The sequence below is a fragment of the Argiope bruennichi genome, chromosome 3, assembly GCF_947563725.1.
Source record: "Argiope bruennichi chromosome 3, qqArgBrue1.1, whole genome shotgun sequence".
NCBI classification, from domain to species: domain Eukaryota; kingdom Metazoa; phylum Arthropoda; class Arachnida; order Araneae; family Araneidae; genus Argiope; species Argiope bruennichi.
In genome coordinates this window covers 56277151-56293876 of record NC_079153.1, presented here as the reverse complement: position 1 = coordinate 56293876, position 16726 = coordinate 56277151, and the positions used below count along the sequence as shown (strand labels likewise).

Here is a 16726-nt window from a genome sequence, read left to right as displayed (position 1 = left end):
ACTAAATTCATGTAAAATCAATTCACGGAATGAAACAAAATGTCAAATTCAGACTGGGAAAGAAGTCAGGAGAAATTTCAGCAATAAATAAATAAAGCAAATTTTAAAGAATAAAGAAAAATAAGGAAAAAAAATTAAATAAGGAAAATCAACAATAGAAGAGCAATCTTCTTTTAGAGAAACGTCTTTGAGCATCAATTCTATCACTTTTACATGTAGCAAGATTAAAGTTCTTCCATGTTTTTATTTATTATTTATAATATATTTCTACGACTATATTGTTTATTATTATTATTTTGCTTCTCATGTTGGTTATTTGTTTTAAGGTGCTTTTTATACATTTTTCATTTTGTACCTTTTCTTTGTTAATTGTCTTTTCATATAAAAATTAAATTTTGCATCCATGCATACAAAACGGAAGACAGCCTTTGGGTTCTAAAAACGGGGATGTTGATGGTGTAATGTAATATCTGTTTGTGAACGTGGTATTTCAAGGGGGAGTTAGAGGGATAAAATTTGGTTTTTACAAAAAAAAAAAAAGTAAATTTTTATCAAATCTTGAACGAAATCCGTTCAGTAAAAGTTTGTCTGTCTGCAGGCGTGCAACTGAATACACTGACTTCAAAACTTAAAAGCTAGATGAATAAGATTTGTTCACGGAATTAACATCTAAAAGGTAGATTTCCAAATTTTTTGAAGAATCTGTTGAGGGGTTGATCTTCTGTTGGTCTGCATTTTCTAATACATCCAAGCTTGATAACTTAAAAACGAAATGGCATAATGAAATTAAATTTGGCTTAAAATTCTAGTATCTAAAATGTAAATTCATATTAAATTCTGAATAAAATCTACCAAAGGATATACGTATTTCTTATGAGCAGAACATGTGCTCTTTTATTGTCTTACTCAAAGCCCACAATTTTATGTGAGGAGACAAGAAATTAACATCTTCATTATGTGAAATTTTTTGTGTGGAAATTACTCCTAGGGAGGGTTCTCCCCCCCCCTCCCCCTGGATTTCAACTCTCCATTCTGCTTCCACAGAATAAGAATTTTGCTTTTACTCTGTTCATTTATTTTAGCTGCAATAACTGAGGACGATATTTTATGGCAGTTTTGTACTTAATATTATTTTAAAAATAACTATATTATTTCATGAAGCTTAAATGCACCAGTAATGCGTAGGATATTTAACTTCCATAATAAATATTTTGCATCAATAAAATTTTTTGAAAAACCTGAAAGGAAAATTTCATTTTTCTTCATCGCATTGTTTGCATTGAAGAGAGATACCCACTTTTTCCATCCGCAATCCGATGTCGAATGTCGGTGGATGTGCCATGTGGTTGAGAGAGTTCAAAGGAGATAAAATAGTGGCAACGGCAACATCGCTGTTCACCAGCAGTTCTGTTGTAGACAGAAGGCCGCGCAGTCCTTTAATCCAGATGAGCGCATAGGCGCTTCTTTGAAGAGTTTTCTCTAATGAACATAAAAAGGAACATATTAGAATGTATCATTAATAGGAAATATTTTGTTAATCTGAAAAGGAGATATATCCACATTTCTTCACTTATTGCCATGGACATAATTTCAAAAGAATAATATACGAGGTGCACTTGCAAATAATACCTAGAAAATTGTGCGCTCCGTAACGTAAGTGAGCCTTTCTCTCTCAGAATGCCCCAACATGATTGTAATAATATTTTCACGATATTATCTGGCATTCAAAGTATTAAAAAACATTTTTGAGAAATCGTATAATATTGAATAATACCAAGTAGAGATCTCTGAATCGAACATTCATGTTGGCAACGTTTTTTTTTTATGTTCAACGCGATTATTATTATTAAATGAAAGTGCTGATTTTGTAAAAGTTCTGGTATTAGTACCCGACATACAAAAATAATATTCCCAATTCCAAATAAATGCTTTAGAATAGAAATTGCTAATTGAAAATATACTATAAACAAGCTAAATATTAATACTTATAGTGAATAAAATATATTTTTTGTGAAAAGTTCAAAAAAAGTTTTTAGTGGAAGATTATAAAAATATAACAAATGGATTTTTACGATAAAAATTAGATATTTAATATTCATAATCTACACAACACAGGATACATTTATTTTTTAAAATTACCTTGATGGTAAAAAAAAAAAATACTAATAATGAAATTCGATCCTGAAACATCGTGCTTATGCAAGAGAAGTTTTCCAGCTGGACCACAATAAAACGGGAAAAAAAAACCCGTTTTTGTATATTAATAAAAATGTGTTTTTTAAAATTCTTTTAAAACAAAATCTATTTAATTTAAGTTTTAAATGAGTTTATATAGTAATTAAAAATGCTAATTGTCCTAAGTTAACTATAAATTATTTTATACTATAATCCACTAATTTTTCAACATTTTATTTATTGTTTTTATTTATTTGCTCATTTTTTGCTATAGTTATAAACATAATGATGAGATACCCATCCATGAAAATTTAACTGCCTTAACCATTAACTGCATTGGTGGTTTTTAATTTAAATATTTAGACTTTAAATGAACATTGCTATTGAATAGAATAATTTTATAGTAGTTTTGGGGGTGCAATAAAATCAATTTTATTTATAATGCAAAGATTTTGTTTATAAGATAATTATTAAAATGTAAATTCCCTTACCTAAATTGAATAAAGAGGACACTTCATCATCTCGTTCGAGTTCACTTGTAAAATTCATCAAAGTCAATTGTCCGCTTAATTTTCCTCTGTACAGTAATAACACTATAAAATATAATAAATTTTATGTTTATTTTTCTACTAATACTTTCTAAAGAAAAGAAATGCCAATGAAAATAATAACAATATTCTTATATGTATCTGGGGTCTTTTAAAAATAAAATCAGAAATGTCAAGAAATTCATAGAAGAAACTTTATTAACTTGAAACTTGTAAGATAAGAATTTCTTTATTTTTTGTGCTTGATCTCTCCTTTTTTTTCAGGAAATTGAGGAATAAATTTGTTATTTTATAACTAAGTGCAAAAATAATTGTAAAATAAAAATATTTAATGAATTAGTTATTTAATTAAATTTAAGGTCATACAAAAATTTTCAGTATGTAGTAGTCATGGGTAAGAAAAAAAAAAGTGAGAAAGGAGTAAAAAAGAGATAGTTTCTACTTTTGATCCATATAAAAATAATGATGAGTTAAAGTTTTTTATTCTTCGTGTTTTTCATCCTTTAATTTCAGGAAATTGAAGAATAAATGTCTTATTTACTAACTTAGTTCAAAAATAATTTTAAAATCAAAGTATTTAATGAGTTAACTATTTAGTTCAATTTAAATTCATACAAAAGATTTTAGTATGTAGTAAAAAATGGTAGAAAGAAAACGATGAGAAAGGAAAAAAAAGAGAGAGAGTTTCTGCTTTTAATTTATATAAAAATAACGATGCGATAGATGAGTCAGAAGATTTATTGCATAATATATTAATTAGACCGTCTCCATAAAAAAAAAGAGGCATTTCTATTTTATAAAAAAGACTTGAAATGTTTGCTATTGCACTTATGCGATAGCTGTGACCTTTTTATCTAATGGATAAGCTCTATTATGTAAATTAATTTTTTACTTGTAATTTTATGTATTAAAATAAACTGAACTTTATGATGGTAAAAACATAAGAAAATCATTTGGTGTATATTAACTTTTTATTTGCGCCATTTCCCTGATTGTATTCCAATGAGCAAAAATTCCTCCTCTTTTTCTTACATTGTTTAAACTTTATATTTTCTATCATGGTAGCACTTTTTAAAAATTAATTTATTGATGTATGCAACTAGAAATTATTCCTACAACTTTGTTTCTCAAAATTGCGTTCGACCAATAATTATTCACCGAACTTTAATCTAATGATTCCACGTGAAAAGTTAATGACTGACTTTCTGATACAAACCAATTTGGGCGCTGATTTACATTCCCTGTTCCATTTAATTCGAGGGGATGTATTCATTAAGCATTCCGAGAAGAATGGACTATGTTCCCATGGATTATTAGAAACTGGGGTGCATAAATCAAATTATCCACGGTTGCGGTCATTCGGTTCGCCCAGTACTTTGAGATAAGGTGGATTTATTATAATTCTAAAATGAAGTTCATTTGTCATTCTAGATTTATTTTACAAACGTATATTTAGTCGGAAAAGGAATTTACATTTAATTATTAAGGAGCATCCATGTTTATATGTTCTGTGTTATTGGAATTGCATATATGAAGGATTCTTATTTTTTACTGGTATATTATACTGGGAGATATTTTTCTTTTTTCTGGTCTAAAATTATGCAAAACACTTTTTGAAGTATTTTATATTAAACCTTTCTAGGGCCGTGGGAAGTATGTTTCCCACCAAATTTATCAATCTTTGTATGAAATTATGTAGTTTTGGCATAAGTTTTGACAATTTTTTTTAGTAAAACAGAAACTAAGATACTTCAGTTCTTTATCTCACACAAAATGATGTGTCTTGATTTGTACTTAATTATTAATTAACCAAATTAATTAATCAAATTAAATTTATCTAATAAGCTAAATGAATCCCTTTTCTTATTCTAATTTCAAGCCTAAAAATATTTTAACATAATATGACTAGAAAAAACTGTCCCTTTAAAGAGTTAAATCAATGGCAAAATTTCGAAAACCAATTTTAATATCTCTTTATTTTTTTAACCATATTATCAATGAATTTTATTGTATCGACATTAACTACTTTATTAAATTTTAACAAAATTCATCTACCATCTGTTTTAATTCACCGGAATTTCAAAACTACTCATAATAATTCTTACTCAATGTTCAGAATATCGCTGGTTAAAAGTTAGCGGGATTTGTTTCGAATAAAATTATCTTTATTTTGATAATTAGCGCGATGCATTGATGTTTTTTACTTTCTCTTATACATAAGTACAGAGAAAATATAACAATCGTGAAAACATTTTGATGAAAAAAGTCGAGATTTTGATGAATTTCCATGCTTTAGATCTTCCCGAGTTCGGAAAATACATTTTTGGAAAACGTCTGTCTGTTTATGGCAACGATTCGAAAAAGCTTTGAGCTAGACGGATGAAATTTGGTATGCAGTCTTTACATCACATTTGTAGATTTCTATCAAATTTTGAGCAAAATCCATTCATAGGAAGTCTGTCTGTCCGAATGTTCGAATATAAGTTAACACGATAATTACAAAACGAAGAAAACAAGATAGATAAAATTAGATACACAGATTTAACATCTATAACGTTGACACGAATCAAATTTTGTACGAAATCCAAGACGAGATTGACTGTCTGTCGGTCTGAACCCTCAAAGATAAGTAAACTCGATAATTCAAAAGCGCAGTGATTTAAATATATCAAATTTGGTATTGATTTTATTGCTACAAGTTTCCTTTTGTTTCAAATTTTTGTGGGGAAAGGCAACGACCAGTATTAATATGAAAATATATTTATTATAATTAAAGGACAAAACATTACTATACTAACATAAAACACATAAAGATACATGAGCGTGAGCTGTACGTCTTGCAGACTCACTACCCAACTCTCGTCTGCCAATAATGGCAGGGAAAGCATCACGTGATTAATGACGTGACGCAACATGACCAACATGGCGCCATAAAGGATACGAGATCTGTCAGCAATTCTCACATTTTTATTTCATTTGGTCGAAAAAAAACACGTTTAAAACACAAATTTGATTTTCGGATACTTTTAACCGCATTTCAGAGATTAATTGCTAAAAAATTTGTCAAGGATTCCATGATACATTCAATAAAAAAGCTAAATCCACGCCAGGGATTGATATTTCATAACTATTGAAAGCCAATGCGTTTTCTGGGATTACACCTTCGTTAGAGTGTAAACGAGAAAACTTTGAGGAGGTCACTCCGCTGGTTTCATAAAGATTAGAAAATTCTTACTTGGTAAAGATTATATCAACAACCAATGCCAGCTTTACAGAAGAATTGTAAATAAAGCCGTAAAACTTACCGACATTTGGAGAAGACCTAAATGCAATCTGCTTCTTTTGAGTTTTAAGTAATCCTCTCAAACATCTCTCAGCAAAATGTGTTAAATCAAAAACCATTTCAACCGCTTTTTCTGTGATAAGTTTCTGTAAACAAACATTGAGGAAATATTACAATTTCATACATATTTATCAAATCTCATAAAAAACATCATACCTAATATCCGTTTTTCACTTTCTCGTATATTAATATAGAGAAAGTATAGTAATCGTCCAAAAATTCGAACTCGAGATTTTGATGAATATCTACATTTTAGATCTCCCTGAGTTCGAAAAGCACATTTTTTTAAGTTTATCATAGACACTTTAAGCTAGAAGGTTGTGAAGCGGTATGATATGCGCAAGGATAGAACCTGGTACCTTATGGTTAGCAGTCCAGTAACTAAACCATTATACCAAAACGATCGTTCGGTAGAAGAGAAGAGTTCGGGTTAACTGGCTTATATGCTATTCACCACAGTTGAAATATGGCATACGATCATTACACCAAATCTGCAGATTTTTAACAAATTTTCAGTAAAATCTGTTCAGAGGAAGTCCAACTGTATGGTTGTTCAAATATGTACAAAATACGTACGTACAAAACGAAGAAACTAAATAGATAAGGTTTGGTACTCAGGATTTAACATTCATAGCGTAGACTTGTCACATTTTGAGCTAAATCCAACAAAAGGTTGATTTTCTGTCGATCTGTACTTTCAGAAACATGTAAACGCAATATTTCAAAAACGCAATGACTTACATATATCAAATTCGGTATGAGATTTTGTGACTACAAGTGGAGTTTTTTTTAAAATCTTTGCCTCAATCGGTTGAGAAAAACATGCCTAAAGCACAAATTTGATTTACGGTTGCTATTAAAGTCATGGCAGGGATTAATCTCCAAAAATTCGTTAAGGAAGACACGATAGATCCAGTAAAAATGTTAAATTCATGCCAAAAGTTAATATTTCGTTACCATTGTGCGCCAGTGACATGCAAGGCGTTCTCTGGCATGGCAAGTTTATGTGAGAGTATACGAGAGAGTCTGGGAGAGACCACTCCCGCTGATTATATACTATATTATAACATTCATCACATTTTTGCTTCGTTAAAAATTTTCATACTAATTTAATCAAAATTTTTTTTTCTTTAAGTGAAAAAATATCATATTTTATTTATGAGACGAATGCTTTTAATTAGTTTAATTAAAAATATTTTTCAAATAAATACATCATGTTTTGTACTCACAGTTAGGAAAATTTACTCGATTAGAAAATAAAAATATAAAATTATTAGAAAATAAAGAAATTAAGCAATTTTTTTTCCTAAAAGGAAACGTATGTAGAACATAGAATCCAATTTATGAAACTGGAAGGAAGATGATGATTTATTTCGAAATTTTAATATATTTCAAGATGTTCAAATGTGAAAAAAATAATTCTAAAAGAGCCAAGAAAAAGAAACTTACGTTTTCTTGCGATCCCGGAGGGAATAACACTGTTTTCTTCTTTATCAATTCATTACATGAATGCAAAAGTGTCTAAAATGTAAACAACACATAAAATATTATAAAAACCTTCTACATACATTATGCAAATGAAGATTTATTAGAACAGCTTCAGTTTAATTACAAAATTAGAGAATTTTTTAAATTCAAATAGAAAACCCTTATTTTTGTTGCTAATTACGATACTTAAATTGAATTAGAGGGAAAATGAAATTTATGTCTGAGGAACATGCTCAAAATTATTTTTCAACATCGCGGAATGTTAGAAAACTGGATTATATTTTACAGTATATACCTACTTTAATTTAAAAAGATTCTGTTATGTTTTAGTTAATTACAAGTTAAATTAATTGCCTCTTTTAAATTATTCATAGAAATGCACTTAAATATGAAAATGAGTTGCAGCTTAAAATGAATAAAGTTATTAAGTATATTAATTACTTTTGCTCCAAGACAGCTAAATTTATTTATTTATTTTAATTTCTCTGAATAAAATATAAAGTCCAGAGAAGGAAAGCATGATATGAAAAATTTCAGTGTTTGCTTTCAGTTAAAAATAATTCGTGTTTACATTTCCATAGTTCATATTTTTATGGAAATTTAATCCGAAAATCAAGGTTCGGTGCATTGGGTGTATATTGAACAGAATTCCACAGATTTCACTGACAAAGAACGAATCTTTATTCACGCGACAACAGAAACAGGAAACAAAACACAGTCGAAGCACGTACAAGAACAATACTCGTAATAAATAGCAGTACAGACTCAGCAAATCGGTGATAAATATCCGTAACAGCACAAAGCGTTCAGAGAAAACTCGCAAGAGAGAGAATTCGCACAACTATTCAAGCCTCTCGAACTGTCTGCTACTCCCAAGAGAGAGATTTCACACGACTATTCATACCTCGCTCAATTTACTATTCGCTTAGCTTGAATTCAATTGCTGACTCGCTATTCGACTCAATATTCGATTTACTGCTTAACACAGGACTAATGTCAACTTTGATTCCCTACTTTTTATAATTTCCGTGAAAAGGTAAAGAAGGTCCCAGAAAGATCGACATAACTCATGTCCTAATCGATTCTTGATATTTTTAGAATCTTCGATTTTGTCTACAAAATCGCTAAGTCCTCAAATGCTCGCCAAGGCCTTGGGGGTCATTAATTTGACATCTTTTAGGCATCATTCAGAATAAGCTGTGAAGTTGTTTTCTTTACAAGGAGATTGCTGCCCTGGGAAGAAATATTAAGAAATTGTATCAATATCATACTTATGAATCCATCCTTTCATCATTTAAATATACCATCTTCAATAAAAGCAATTGATAAAATAGAATAATTGTGTGTATTTTTTAAATCAGTATACAGATTTCAGATGTTGTTTATATTCGTCAACGGCATGATATCAGAATGTTTTATTGTAAAATGATGACACGTTGAAAAAAAATGTCGAGAAATCTAGTTTAATATTGATTGGATATGCATTATTTTACAATTATTCCTTTGAATGTGACAAATATTCAATGATGGAACTAACTCCCTTATGCGAACCCAATTTCTTTATAGAAATTAAATGGAATTTATAAAAAAAGGTAGAATTAACACTGACATAAAAATATTCTAAAACTCAGCGTAAAAAAATTTATGTACCTGAATGTATTTAGTGTCTCTCGTCTTGTCCATTTTTAAATTCATGTCCAGCTTGAGGAAAATATTTAAAATTTCAAAGGCTTCCAATCGGTCCATGGGGCTTTTCATATCTACCGAAGATATGTACTTCGAAAATTCCTCAGCTAGAATGTACATATTACCCAGCATGCCCTTCTGTACTTGGTGAATAATCTATAAATAAAATATCCTTATATAATTCAGGTCAAATTTTCTGTTTGGAAAATATAAAGTGTTATAATTATTTATACATGCCTAACATTAAGTTTTGAAATTGCTATACAAAAAAGTTATAGATAAAATTAAGACTAATTGATAGAAAATTTCAAACGATATTTTTTATTTTGCATTTAGTTGTATTCTTGATAATTTGCAATTGCAATAAATTAAAAAAAAATACTAGATAAACCTTAACTTTAATATTAAGGCAAAAAATTTTCCCAAACACTTCAGATATTAATTAAATTAACTAATTAATAATCGTTCCTAAGATGTTCCTCCACAAATATTAACATTATTTATTGTTTTATTTTCTATATGTTTTTCTTTATTTTAGGGCACAATTTTAAAATGAATTTTAGAAAAACCAAAATAAAATGTTCATTATGAAACTGTTAACCTTCAAAAATGTTTTTTTTAAAGATTATCACAGATAACATCCAACATATAAAAATTGGAATACATCGTATCTTAAATTCAAATTATCAATAATGAAATTAAACAGGGAAGAATTTATTATTTATTCGATTACTTAAATGAATTCAATTCTACGCTTGTTTATTAGCTTAATTAAAAAATGTTCGTTTTTTAAAATTTGTAACTAAAATCATGCAATAGTAAGAGGAAAAGAACGTTGTTTCATTTCTTTTTCAGTTTTAATCTTTCAAATGAAGAGTATAAATTGCTAATGTAGTTCCTTTAGTAAACCAGTTTTGATAGTGCTTGAAAACTTTTGCAGGGAATCCTTGATTAATAAAAAAAATGTCAACCATCAGAGAAAGGCTATGCAGATTATTTATCAAAATGAATACATATTAAAGTTTAAATTTTCTTAAATTGTCAGCAAATGTTTTAGAATTTTTCTACACTTATGATATTTGTCACTATATTTAACATAAATAAATAAATAAATAAAAATATATGAATTATATCATTCCAAACAAAATTTAACGTTTTAAGCTCAAATATATCTTGAAACATAAGTTCATTGAATTGTTATCAGGAAATCCTGGTCATTGAAAATAAATAGTTTGAAAATAAATGCGCTGTGACAAATCCATTGTATAATCCACTGCGCATTTTGATAGAGAGAGAAAAACGCGATGTCACAGTCATGTACTTAGATAACATGACAAAGATTGTTTAAATGATATTACACAAACATACTATAAAACAGCATGTGTAAATACTAAATGACTAGTCGTGAACTTGTTCCATTTGTCAAATTTTTCTTCAAAGTTTCATTTGGTTTTTAAGAATAAATCTTCTATCTCTACTCTTTATAATGATTTCTATATCCGTTTGTATAATTGGTTATCCTTTGAAATGATCACGACTTTATCTTTATACATTTTTCTTATATACATAAAGGAATTTCATAAAGTTCATATAGTATTCATAACATAGTATCATTTATATTAATGCTTAAAACTTTTAATCAATAAATTACAAAAATAGAGAATATATTCGATGGGATTTGTTAGAATTTGAAATTTAAGATTTTAGGTCTACTCGCACAGAAGATTCGATGTTTTTAATGGGGAAAATGTTTGGAAAATGGCATTTAGTATTCAGATTTTAGTAACATTTTAGAAAATAATTATCTGTCATTTTCTGAAATAACTTTTATGAATGTAAGATTCTTACCATATGACGCATGCGTCCTAAGTGATCTAATCGGCATTCGCTGTAGTCTACACTCCCCCACCTTCCACTGCTAAAACATGGCCGATACATATTTCCTTGGTATCCTGAGGGACAAGGCTTAAGTGCCAACATTCCACCATCAGTGTCATTCCAAAGAATAGAATCTTGGAATAGCCTGGTACATTTATGTCCAACAATGATAACTTCTTTGTCTGAAGAACTTTCAGGGTCAGTGGTAAGTATTGCATTGTGTTCAACCACTTCTTCATAAGGAGTAATATTTTCTGAAATTACTGGAGAAAGGGATGTTCGCAATATCATTTGAATGTGTTCTGTACTGGATAAGACAGTGTTCATAGTGCTGATTTCTATTCCTTGATCTTCTGTGGTTGTCGGTGTTGTCGAGGAACTTCGGAGAGTTATCGTAGAAGTTGTTGTCGAAGGACTTTTGGTTGATTCTTGGTCAGTTGTCAGTCTGGTCATCAATTCAGTTTGGATTTCGGTGTGAGAACTGGCTTCAGTAGCGAAAGATGTTGTTGGCGATTTATTTGATGATTCATTTGGCGCAAGATCTAGAGAATTTGTGGTCGATGATGTGGCTTCAGATGCAGTAGTATTGAGCATTGGAAGTTGGCTCTCTGAAGGCGATTCAGAGTTGATCTTCAGAGTAGTATTTGGCGCAAGTGTGTAGAACATGAGAGGTCCCACTGTCGATTCTGTAGTTTCGGAAGAGTTGCTAGCTCTTAGAGTTGACAAGTGAATTGTCAACATAAAAGAGGTCAAGCATACAAACAAATGCATGTTGGCTGAAAGAGAGTAAGAATAAAGAACTGAATTATAAAACTGTTACATTAATATGAATTAAACTGAAATAAAATATGAAAAGCATCGATCAAATTCAGAACAGAAAATGATAAATGTGAAGTTGAAAAATTATTAGAGGGTGGTGATGGAAGAATAAAAAGGGTATTTTTGTTCTGCTTGTGTGTGTCATGAATATTTTACTTTTTTTCTGGTTATAAAAGAAGATTCTTTTTTTTTATAATTCTTGTATATCTAATGACTGTCCATTTATTTTTATTGTCAAAAGCTTGTCAGGAAAATTTGAAGAATCCGCAATTGGTTCAAACATCAACAGTAGGGATTGCAATATCGGACCAAAAGTTCAATACCGGTATTCGGTATTTTTTAGATCTTAATACCGGGATACCGATTTTAATACCGGTATTAGAAATTTTAGAAAAAGAAAGAAAATACAGGTGTTTCTTTGTTTTTATTTGCCAGTTTTATTAAAAAGTGTAAATATCACAAAAAATAATTTGTAACATAAATCATAACAATATATAAAGAATCACAAAAAAGCAAAGGAACATCTTATTTATTTAAATCACAAAACAGTGTAAATATCACTATTCAGTCTGTGGTACTATTACAAATTTTTGAAATGTGATCTTAAAAAAAAAACATAATGCATCAAGTGTACTGCCATTAAGCCTGAAAAGTAATTTTGTGCGAAAATTACCAGTTGTCGAAAACGCTGTTTCGGCATCTACGCTAGTTGGTGGTACTGTTAGCAATGCGCGATATGCTTTTTCCAAATATTTACCTCTAATATCCCTCAAAGTCAAATAAATCGATTTCTCGTCGGATGGTATTGGATATAGCTGATTTCTGTAGTGTATTTTGGTTCGCTGAAATTTTCTTATTTATCGCTAATTCTAATTTTTGTTCAAGAGACAATTCCTTTTCACTATCGACATTAGTGTCATCATAATCTTCGATAACTGAGCCGAATTCTTCTGAATGTGAATAGGTTTGTGCGTAAAAAAATTTAAGAGAATTTACTATAAACGTAATAAGATTTGAATTGGTTATTTTCTTTTCTTCTTTTTCATTTTCATTTTTAAAATCAATATAATTATGTAAATACCATAAGATATTTTCTATTTCGGTATACCATTCTTCTGTGAGATTTTTCAATATAATATATAATTCTTCAGATAGTGATGTGTGGTGTTCTTTCAGTAACTTTAACATGAAATTTATTGTTGCATTAGCTGTTAATAAATTAAAATCGCTCCGACATAATGCCTCAATAGTCAGTTTTATTGGAAGTAGAGCTGATACAGTTTTGGATATTAAGTCGAATTCACTATACTGAATTACTCGAATACTCGAATTCACATCACTGAAAAATTAATTTACAGGTTTAAGTCGATTATTGCTTTTTGGATTGCATTTCTCAGTTTCAAAAATCGTTCCATCATTAGGAAGAAACTGTTCCAACGTGTTTTAGAATCTAATATTAACATATATTCTGTTTTATTTTCAGTTAGTATATATTTTAGTAATATATCATCTTTCATAGGGTGCGTTTAAATATCTTAACAATTTTTCGAACTTTATAAATTATAGGAAGCAATTCTTGGTGGGTAAATATTTCCTCCTCATTAGCAATATCTTCTTCAACAATTACATTGTCATTATCTTCATTGTCAATATCACTCTCACTCTTACTCTCTTGAAAGTTGGAATCCAACGTTTCTATATCCACAGTATTTGGATTCTTCTGTTATTTATTTTTTTGGTATAATACATCTATTACTCCTAATGAATTCCATGAGCATAGCACAATTGCTGATTTGCATCAATTAAACTTTGCAACTTTTTTCATAACTGTTGCTCCATCAGTCGTTATTGATACAATATTTTCTTTCAGGGATAATCCATGTTTAGCTCATTTATATTTAAGCAATTAATTAAGTCATTCATTAGCTAATTAATTTCGCCCGTTAGGGAGACATAAAAACAAAACCATATACTATTTTGCTATGTTGACGATCCCTGAACATATAGTGGAGACAATTTTAAAAATTTCTAGTAAATACCGAAAAACCGGTATTTAAACTTGTGAATACCGGTATTACAAAATTGTACAAATGGCTCAAAATACCGGTATTCGGTATCCCGATATACCGGTATTGCAATCCCTAATCAACAGCTATTATTATGGATTCCAGATTTTTTAAATTTCAAATTATATTCAAATTTGTTGTTTGCTTTGCAAGATTGAAGCATATTCAACATCTCAGTCGGCAAATTACTTATAGTTAATAAATGTTTTAGAAAGATGCTTTGTTCGATTTTTTCTGCAATGATTTACGAATATCGAACAGCAATATTTTAAAATACGTGTTTCGAAAATGATTCTGTATTGTATAAGAGAGAATAAAATTATTATCACTTTTCATTTTGTTTAAAAAAATATTCTAAAACAAAGCGAAAAAATAAATTTACTGGAAAAAATTTATGTATCATTCTTAGACAATATACATTTTACTTACTGCAAATAATTTTCAAATTGTGATAAAACTTCACAGAGAAGTATTTAGCTAGAGAGAAAAATCCACCAAAAAAAAGAAAGTCTAGTTGAACATCAAAGAGAATAGCAACAAATTATAGCGTGCATGTTCAACTAGGAAATTATCTATTATGTCACGAAATGTCTTTTTCCAAAATCGTTTTAGAGAAGCAAGGAAAGCAAAGAAACTGCTTAAGTCCAAAGATACATTTGTCAATTTTATTGACTAGATTGATAGTTACTTTTTTTATATCTTGAACAGATAAATTCGAAAATTTAAAAATCTTTTCTTTAAATTGAATGAATAAATGAAGTGGGAACCAAAAGTTCATATAAATAATCTTTTATCTGCCTGAATCCTTTTTTTTTGTTTTTGAAATTCAATGAATAAAGAATAAAATTTGCACATTAAATACAATATTATTTGTCACAAATTTTGATTACATATGCGTATAATATAAACTAATAAGTGTTAAAAAAGGCCAAGGAAAAAAAAGGAAACATTGCAATTTTTCTTAATTAAAAATTTTTAGTAAATATAAAAACATTTATAAATTTTATTCGAAATTATAAAAGGACATTTAAAATAATAACTAATTTCTTTCAATTAGTATTTATTTCAAAATTTTAAAAGCAATTGTATCAAAATGTATGCAGAATTTCATCAATAATTCAATGTAATATGCATGCATATTTTACTTAAGCAATTCAAATGAAAAGTAATGAAAAGCTATAAAATTTTATATCAGTTCCTGCAGAAATATGTACTTAAAATTGTAAGGATTTTTTTTTTATTTTGAAAAAAAAAATACCACCTGCATTTTCTAAAACAATTTAATGCACAATAAATTGGGCTTACTTATGAAAACTTAGTAAATAATTACCTACAGAAATTTTAATCAAGTATCAACTAGAAAATTTTTAATAAATATGTAATAATAACATATATGTAAGAAATTATAGAAACGATTATTAATTTTTTAAAAAAAAGCTTCATAACAAACCAGTGACCAACTTTAATACAAAAGTCGGTATCTTTTATTTAAAGTTTGACATTTAAATCAATATTAAAAAAGAAAAAACTCAGAGACGTTAATAGCATTATTCTCAGGGGAAAAAATGGATAAAGCTTATTCACATTTTGATAAAAAGTAATAAAAATAATTCTTCAGAAAAATTAGTAAAAAATTATGTAACGCAGGTCTTAAAAAATAATAAATTAATAATTTTTTCATAAATTATTTTTCATTTGGAAATTTATATAAAATATCATTTAGAAACAGTAAATTCCTTCAATAAAAAAAAGCAATAAAGTATGTCCAGGTTTACTAAATGTATTTTAAATCGATACTTACCTTATGACAGCAGAATGGTGGCTTTTATTTTGATGCTAACCTCCTGGAATCTAATTTTCGCAGCAATTGAAGAAACAGAGAGAGAAATACAGGTACAATATTTTTCTCCCGAGGACACCACTATTGAGAAAGTGACAAACCTACATCACTAGTTCATTGAATCCATGTGATATTTTCACTAAAATATTACATGGTAAAATTAGTGACATAAATATCGAACCGGAAGAAAAAAAGAAAATCAGATTTCCAGATTTATTTCACACTGGCTCCGGAAGCGAACCGATTCATCACCGGTAAGACACCATCACAAGCTGCGCAGACGCCATTGCGCACCGAGGGCGATCGCATTCCGGGAAAAGGAGGATTCGAGAATCCCGGATAATTGGGAAAGAAGGAGCTCTCAGACTCTAACGGTGTGCTATTTATAACTTGAAATTTGCGTAGCACAAACCAACTGCAACGTTTTGCGCAGATCTGAGAGAAACTCAATTTTTTTTTTCTTAAATGGTTTAAAATTGAAATAAAATATGTCCTTTAATAAATATCATCCCATAGATTATTTTTAATTTAATGATTAAATAAAAGCATTGAGGTAATAGTGGTAATCCGTGTTTGTCATCTACATTTAAATATTTAAAATCTTTTTAGGCTTTTAGTGTTTCATGGCGAGGGCATGAGGTTAAAAATGTAAGATAGTTGTCATTTCTTTCCTATTTAAAATACTCGGAAGAATTATTTCTCCTATTTATTATAAGCAATATACATTTTATTGGTATTTTTCTTCGATATTGATATATATTGATATTTTTTTTCAAAACATTTGTATAGTTATATTGAATTATTAGGAAATTTTAAATACTCTTAATAAGTCGAAAACGTTGAGTAGTAAAAAAAAAAAAAGCATTTATATAGCATTTATAGT

At 28.7% G+C, this 16726-nt stretch overlaps 2 protein-coding genes across 2 annotated transcripts in view; both read right to left on the bottom strand.

Annotated features, from left to right (window-relative positions):
- LOC129963805 (adhesion G-protein coupled receptor D1-like) overlaps positions 1-11313 on the bottom strand; it is a 50592-nt gene extending 39279 nt beyond the window's left edge. The window contains exons 1-6 of the mRNA XM_056078372.1: positions 11089-11313; positions 9205-9396; positions 7516-7587; positions 6029-6152; positions 2667-2768; positions 1298-1479 (exon numbers count right to left, since the gene is read on the bottom strand). Of these exons, the coding sequence (XP_055934347.1) occupies positions 1298-1479; positions 2667-2768; positions 6029-6152; positions 7516-7587; positions 9205-9396; positions 11089-11220 (804 nt within the window). The 5' untranslated portion in view covers positions 11221-11313. The remainder of the gene's footprint in view (positions 1-1297; positions 1480-2666; positions 2769-6028; positions 6153-7515; positions 7588-9204; positions 9397-11088) is intronic.
- On the bottom strand, positions 11234-16106 carry LOC129962849 (uncharacterized). Its single transcript, XM_056076848.1, has 3 exons — positions 15805-16106; positions 11335-11894; positions 11234-11263 (listed from the first exon to the last, which is right to left on the bottom strand). Exons 2-3 carry the CDS (start codon positions 11887-11889, stop codon positions 11234-11236), a joined length of 585 nt encoding a protein of 194 aa, XP_055932823.1. The 5' UTR covers positions 11890-11894; positions 15805-16106.
- Between the last annotated feature and the right edge of the window lie 620 nt (positions 16107-16726).